Source organism: Rhincodon typus, chromosome 20 (genome assembly GCF_021869965.1).
Source record: "Rhincodon typus isolate 14 chromosome 20, sRhiTyp1.1, whole genome shotgun sequence".
NCBI classification, from domain to species: Eukaryota; Metazoa; Chordata; class Chondrichthyes; order Orectolobiformes; family Rhincodontidae; genus Rhincodon; species Rhincodon typus.
The window spans coordinates 42,973,943-42,981,967 of NC_063351.1; the positions used below are offsets into that span (position 1 = coordinate 42,973,943).

General features: G+C 46.0%; 1 protein-coding gene across 1 annotated transcript in view; it reads right to left on the reverse strand.

The window, feature by feature from the left end:
* Positions 1-958: 958 nt before the first annotated feature.
* hoga1 (4-hydroxy-2-oxoglutarate aldolase 1) overlaps positions 959-8,025 on the reverse strand; it is a 25,484-nt gene continuing 18,417 nt past the window's right edge. Inside the window, exons 5-7 of the mRNA XM_048608800.1 lie at positions 6,036-6,132; positions 2,370-2,503; positions 959-1,659 (exon numbers count right to left, since the gene is read on the reverse strand). Coding sequence (XP_048464757.1) covers positions 1,510-1,659; positions 2,370-2,503; positions 6,036-6,132 — 381 coding nt within the window. The 3' untranslated portion in view covers positions 959-1,509. The remainder of the gene's footprint in view (positions 1,660-2,369; positions 2,504-6,035; positions 6,133-8,025) is intronic.

Sequence of the window (8,025 nt, forward strand, 5' to 3'; positions counted from 1 at the left end):
CTGGGATTTTATTTCTGGAAGTTGTTAAACAGAGCACAGTCCGAGGATGTGATAGTTCAAATCAAGATTGCTAACTCATCAGGTGTGGAATCACAGATGATATCATGCTGTGCTGTACAGTGCATGTCAAAGGTTCTCTTTTCATAGAATTGAGAATCAGGTAAGTTATATTAAATGGTGTCCAGTTATGGTCATATTACAAATTGGACTTAGAGGCACTGGAGAAGGTGCAAAATAGATTTGTAGGAATTCTACCAGAATTGAGAAGCTGTACATGGGCTAGAAATGAAGCTTAGGGTTAATGTAAAGACTCTACTACAGGGGTTTTGATAGTGCCTACATAGGGAAGGACATGACATAAGAAGTAGGCTATTTGGTCCCTCAAGCCTGCCCTGCCATTTATTAAGATCATGGCTGATCTACCCAAGGCCTCAACTCCCTGATATTTCAGAACATCTACCTCAGTCCTCTTTAAATACTTTCAATGATTAAGGTTTTTGAGAAGATTTGTGGCTTGGGTTGTCGACTTTCTGCGCTAACGTTTCGTCACCATACTAGGTAACATCATCAGTGCACCTCCGGTAAAATGTCGGTGTTCTGTCCCACTTGTTATTTCCGTGTGTCTCGGTTTGCTGGGGTGGGTGGCATCACTTCTGGATTTGTTTCTTAGTTGTTGGTATATGGACAACATAGCCATCCTAGGACAAGCCAACCAAAGACACGCACGAGAATTCCTTGAGGCCTGGCACTCAAACCAGAACTCCACTAACAAACATGTCGAGTTGAATCCTATACACCAAACACTAAGAAACAAATCTGGAAGTGATGCCACCCACCCCAACAAACAGAGACACATAAATAACAAGCGAGACAGAACAGTGACACTTCACCAGAGGTGCACTAATGATGTTACCTAGCAGGGTGACAAAACATCTCCAAGTAAAACTTACCAGCTCAGTGAGCAAGTCAACAACCAATTTTAATGATCTATCCTCCACAAATCTCTAGGATAGAGAATTCCAGACATTCACCACACTCAGAGTACAGCAGGTGTTTCCTCTTGTGGGGGCAACAAGAAATGGGAATCATGAAAATAAGATGATCACTAATAGTCCAAGTCCGTAGAATCTTTTTCAGCCACAGCCTGATGAAAGTGTGAAGTTCACTGCCATGTGGAGTACTCAAGGCAAACAGCAGAGGGTCATTGAAGGAGATTCTAGGTAAGTACATGTAAGGGATGCTGATTGGGTGAGTTAACGGAAAAAGGTGGCAGGAAGTTGATGGCAAACATAAACATTGTCATTGATCACACGGCCAGTTCTTGTCCTGCAAACTCAGTGGAACAAAAACAAATTTCAAAGTAGCTGTACCCCAGTTCGCAGGTGAAGTTTAGGGTGCAGGGGAGGGAAGGTGAGATGCAATTGATTAACGAATTATTTTAACTTCATATGACTTCAAAATGCAACTCCATCTCCAGCACGTGATCTGTGGCGTTTGCTGCGGACAAGTTCAGAGCCAGCCATTGGATGTAAAGCTGTTCCTCAAGTCCTCTCTCTCTGCCTCAGTCAACGGTAGCAGGGGTGAACGACAAAGTCCCCCATAATATCCAAACCATCCCATCACCTCCTTGAGGGCTGCAATGCCATACTTTTGTGTAATCTGCAACAGATAAAAATACTTTGCCCATTATAACTGAAAAGATGCTCCTTAACAAAATGCAAACTGAACTACATAGATTGTTTCTTTAAGTATATCAGAAATACCCTGAATATATGGCAGGGCCAGCATTTATTACCGATCCCTAATTACTTCTGACCACCTCCTCGAGCCACTGCAGCCTGTGGTGAAGTGTTGTCACAGTGCTAGGAGGAAGGGATTCTAGGACTTTTGACCCAGCAACCATGGTCAAAGTTTCGTTCCAAGTCAGGCTGATGTGTGCCCTGTTGGGAAGGTTGCAGGAGGTGTCCTTGACCTTTTCAATGGTAGAGATTACAAGTTTGGAAGTTACTGTGGAAGGAGTCTGGTGGGTTGTTGCAGTGAATCTTGTAGACTGCAGGCTGCCCTGCACTCCCACCCCCAAACAACCCAAAGACAGACTGGTTACTGTGGCCAACCATGATGAGATGCTTTCAACTTGAGACACTGTCCGCATTAACAGGCTGCGTAGGGCTGGAAGACCTTCTGTTGGCCTCTCATCAGCAAGAACACAACCCCACCCATTGCTTGGCCTTCCATTCAAAAATTTCTTCTGTGCATATTACTCCAGTTGGAACCAGGAGGTTATCCTGAAATCAGGGTCTCAAAATGAAGTGAGAATCCAGCCCCTGGTTTTAAAAATGGAGCAAAAGGAAAGCTGAAGTTATACTTACCGCTGTGTTTGGCTCGATCAGCCTGTATTGAAGTTCTCGAGCTTCTCCCCACTGCCCTCCAAGGCACAGCTTTTCCAGATTGCACAAAGGCTCTCCGAGGACATTGGCAAGTGCGCACACACCACCCACAGCCCCTGAACAGTCATAGAAAACATTAAATTTAGTTAGCAAAGAATAAACTTGCATTTTTATGGCAACATTCACATCCTCATAACAACTGTGGCTACCTAGAACAACGAACACTACAGCACAGGAACAGGCCCTTCGGCTCTCTAAGCCTGTGCCGACACATTTTGCTCTTCCATACTAAAACTGTCTTCACTCACAGGATCTGTGTCCCTCTATTCCCTTCCTGTTCATGTAATCATCCAGGTGCGCCTTGAATGCTACTACTGTCCCTGCTTCCACCACCTCCTCTGGCAGCTCGTCTCAGGCACTCACCATCTTTTGTGTTAAAAACGTGCCTCGCACATCACTTTTAAACTTCCCCTCTCACAGCTTGAGTCTGTGCCCCCAAGTAATTGACCCCTCCAACCTAGAAAAAGGCCTCATTCTTTTCACTCTATCCATGCCATTCACAATCTTATAAAATTCTATCAGGTCGCCCCCTCAACCTCCTGCGTTCCAGTGAAAACAAACCCAGTCTATCCAACCTTTCTTCATCGCTAACATCCCCCATACCAGAAAATATCCTGGAAAACCTTTCCTGTACCCGCTCCAAACCGTCCATTTCCTTCTGCTAGTTCGGCGACCAGAACTGTACACAATATTCCAAGTGTGGCCTAACTAAAGTACTATAAAGCTGCAGCATAATTTGTCTATCCTGAGACTCAATGCCCCTTTCAATGAAGGCACGCATGCCACAGGCCTCTTTTTACTGCTTTATCTGCCTGCGCTGCCACCTTCAATGATCTATGGACCTGCATACACAAATCCCTCTGCATATCAGTACTCCTAAGAGGTCTGCCGTTCACTGTATAATTTCCACCTGTACTTGACCTTCCAAAGTGCATCACCTCACATTCGTCCAGATTAAACACCATCAGTCATTTTTCTGCCCCATGCCTCCAACTGATCTATATCCTGCTGTATCCTCTGACAATCCTCCTTGCTATCCACATCTCCACCAATCTTTGTATCGTCCGCAAACTTACTAATTAGACCAGCTGCATTTTCCTCCATTTACGTAGATCACGAACAGCAGAGGTCCCAGCACTGATCCCTGAGGAACACCACTGGTCATAGGCCTCCATTCTGAAAAGCATCCTTCCACCACTACCCTGTGTCTCTTTCACTAAGACAGTTCTGAATCCATCTTGCCAGCTCACCATTGATACCATGTGGCTTCACCTTTTGTACCAGTCTGCCATGAGAAAACTGTCAAAGGCTTTACTGAAGTCTGTATAGACAACATCAACTGCTTTTCCCTCATCAATCATCTTCATCACCTCCTCAAAAAACTCGATCAAGCTAGTGAGGTATGATCGCCCCTGCACAAAACCATGCTGTTTATCGCTAATCAGTCCACTTCCTTCTAAATGCTTATATATATTGTCCCCGAGAATCTTTTCCAATAATTTCCCTACCACTGATGTGAGGCTCACAGGCCTGTAATTTCCTGGATTATCCCTGCTACCTTTCTTAAACCATGGGACTACATTGGCTATTCTCCAGGCCTCTGGGATCTCACCTGTGGCCAAACAGCATACAAAGCTGTCCATCAATGCTCCAGCGATTTATTCTCTTGCCTCCCTCAATATTCTGGGTTAGATCCCATCAGGACCTGGGCACTTATCTACCTTAATACTTTTTAAGCCGCATAACACTTCTTCCTTTTTAATAGCAACTTGGGTTGGAGATTCGACACTCCCTTCCCTGGGATCATCCTCCACCAATTCCTTCTCTTTGGTGAATACCGATAGAAAGTATTCGTTTAAAACCTCACCTACTTCTGGCTCCACACCTACATTGCCACATTTGTCCTTGAGTGGGCCAACCCTTTCCCTGGCCATGCTCTTGCCTTTTATATATGTACAAAAAGTCTTGGGATTCTCCTTAATCCTGTTTGCGAACAACTTTTCACGGCCCCTTTAAGCCCTTCTAATTCCTTGCTACCTCTCTACCTTCAAAGTCTGATTGACGTTACCATTGATGAAATCACCACTATCAACATCCTGGAGGTTACAATTGATCACTGAATTGGACCAGCCATATAAATACTGTGGCTATGCGATCAGGTCAGAGACTGGGAATTCTGCAGCAAACCCTGAATCCCAAAGCCTGTCCGCCAGATACAATGCAAAAGTTAGAAGTATTATGGAAATGAGGTAGATTGATTCTTGTTGAGCAAGGGAGAGAAAGATCATTGCATGCAGATGGGAATGTGCAGCAATTAGATCAGCCACACGAGGAGATATTAGGTCAGGTGATGTGTAGGTTTCGTGGACCATCTTAAAACTGGAAAGTTATCGGAGGTTTATGGTAGGAATTCTAGGGCTCAGTGTCAACAGTGGACCAATTATAACCAGGGTTGCAGACAAGGTCAGAATTGAAGGATAACTGGCGCAGAGTCAATGGACAGAAAGGCCTTTCACTGGGCTGTAGACTTCTATGACTGTGACTACAGTTGCAGCCATCTCAGATTGTTCGAGGTTCCAGAGTTAGGGAGGGGTGAGATCACAGAATGAGTGTCAACGAGGATGTGTACGTCTGCATGTCTGTGTCTGTGCCTTAGCATAACTCCAGCAATACAGTTCCTACTCCAAAAGGACATTCTGGAAATGTTAAGTTGGGTGACAGAATTAGTCTTTCCTCCTCTCTTCCTCTGGAATAACCTTCCCTTCACATGAAACCTCCTTGAATCCACCCTTCACGTTGCTGAACTTTTGATATCTTGTCAGGATAGAGGAGATTGGCTCTCTAATAAAAGGAAAATTGAACAGCAACTGCAGCATGACAAGTGTATCAATCCAGTCAATTTGTTGATTCCCTGAGCTTTTCCATCCCCACCCTGTGCCAATCAGTGAGAGACAAGCCCGGCAGAAGGGTCAGGATCAGAGCCAGTTACTCCAGTGTACGAAAAGCAGAATTCCATTCCAGTGCTCCCAGACTTTAGCTACTCCCTCACCTTTAGTCCATCAGGTGGTGAACAGACAGTAGCTGCTCCCACAGCTCAAACCCGCAGCATCATCCACCCCCATCCACCCTTCAGGTACTTTTTCACTGAGAAGAAGAACAGAACTTCCTGGAGAAACTCAGCAGGTCTGGCAACACCTATAGGGAGAGAATACAGTTAATGTTTCAAGTCCGGTGACTGTTCATCAGAATTGCGAAAGCTGCTATCAGTTCTGAAGAGGAATTTAGGGCTCGAAACAGTAACCTTGTTTTCTCTCCACAGATGCTTCCCGACCCAAGGGGTTCCTCCAGCAATTTCTGTTTTCATCTCAAGTTTCCAGCCTCTGCAGTTCTTTGTTTTATTTTACATTTTTCACTCAGTGTTAGTTAGAAAATGTTTTTGCAATAAATGAAAATGATCCAATCACTCCCTAAAAGAGTCAGTACTGGCACAATGGGCCAAATGGCCTCCTTTTATGTTATGATCATACTCTCCATCTGTGTGAACAGACCACCCCCAGTTCCCTTTCTCCATTATGGATGGTCTCTTACCTATTGAATAAGCAGAAAGCAGGAATCCAGCTGATCCAGCCAGCACCTGGAAATTCCAGTTCCTGGTTTTGTGAACAATCAGTGCGATTCTTGTGATCTGGGGAAGATGAACTGAAGCATTAAATAGCATCTATTGCCAGCTGGCCACTGAGTTATTTGATTTGATTCGAATTATTACTGTCAAATGTACTCAGGTACAGTGAAAAGTGTTGTGTTACATGTTTTACAGGCAGATCGTACTATACAAGTGCATCAGGGTAACAGAACAGACTGCAGGATACAGTTTTACAGCTACTGAGAAGGTGCAGAGAAAGATCAACATTAACCCTGAAGAGGTCCATTCAGAGATCTCATAACAGCGGGGAAGAAGCTGGTCTTGAATCGGTTTGTACGAGTATACAAACTTTATGTCTTCTGCCAGATGGAAGAGGGTAGAAGACAGTAAAACTAGGGTGGGAGGGGTCTTTGATGATGTTGGATGCCTTCCCGAGGCAATGGGAAGTATAGATGGAGTCCATGGATGGAAGGCTGGATTGCCTGATGGACTGGGCTGTGTTCACAACTGTCTGTACAAGTAGTTCTCCTATAACACGATAGTTGCGTTTTTGTGTGACTTCGCATTATAGGGAAATTGCTACAGAAAGTCGCTGTACTTGTACAGCAGAAAGTTAATGTTATCCAAACAGTGTTCACTACTCATCAATCACGTTACAGCCAATTCATGTTAACGAAACATGCATTAGAGCAGAGCGACCTGTAATTTCTATCGGTCTTAGGAACAGCAGTTGCTAAACCACGCTGTGATGTGATGCATCCAGATAGCTTTCTGTGGTTATAGATTGGACAGGACTTTAAACAGGACACATAACAAACAGAGTGTATTTACAAACAGCCTCTACAAACTACAGCCAACACCATTCAGAGCCGACACCGTGACAACTTGTCCTGATAAAATCAGGGATAGTAGGAACTGCAGATACTGGAGAATCCGAGACAACAAGGTGCAGGGCTGGATGAACACAGCAGGCCAAGCAGCATCATAGGAGCAGAAAGGCTGATGTTTCGGGCCTAGAACCTTCATCAGAAACGGGGGAGGGGAAGGGTGTTCTGAAATAAATAGGGAGAGAGTGGGAGGCGGATAGAAGATGGATAGAGGAGAGGATAGGTGGAGAGGAAACAAACAGGTCGAAGAGGCGGGGATGGAGCCAGTAAAGATGAGTGTAGGTGGGGAGTTAGGGAGGGGATAGGTCAGTCCAGGGAGGACAGACAGGTCAAGGGGGCGGGATGAGGTTAGTCGGTAGGAGATGGGGGTGCGGCTTGAGATGGGAAGAGGGGATAGGTGGGAGGAAGAACAGGTTAGGGAGGCGGGGACGAGCTGGACTGGTTTTGGGATGCGGTAGGGGGAGGGGAGATTTTGAAGCTTGTGAAATCCACATTGATACCATTGGGCTGCAGGGTTCCCAAGCGGAATATGAGTTGCTGTTCCTGCAACCTCTCCAACCTCTCCCCTGCAGAACGTGCAGCCCTCCGCTCCCTCCGTTCCAATCCCAACCTCACCATAAAACCTGCGGACAAGGGAGGCGCAGTTGTAGTATGGCGCACTGACCTCTACATCGCCGAGGCCAGACGCCAACAACTCTCCGACACCTCCTCCTACCGCCCCCTTGATCATGACCCCACCCCTGAGCACCAAGCCATCATCTCCCAAACCATCCACAACCTCATCACCTCAGGTGACCTCCCACCCACGGCCTCCAACCTCATCATTCCCCAACCCCGCACTGCCCACTTCTATCTCCTTCCCAAAATCCACAAACCTGACTGCCCTGGTCGACCCATTGTCTCCACCTGCTCCTGCCCCACCGAACTGATCTCCAACTATCTGGACTCCATTTTCTCCCCCTTGGTCCAGGAACTCCCTACCTATGTCCGTGACACCACCCACGCCCTCCACCTCCTCCAGAACTTCCAATTCCCCGGTCCCCAACAC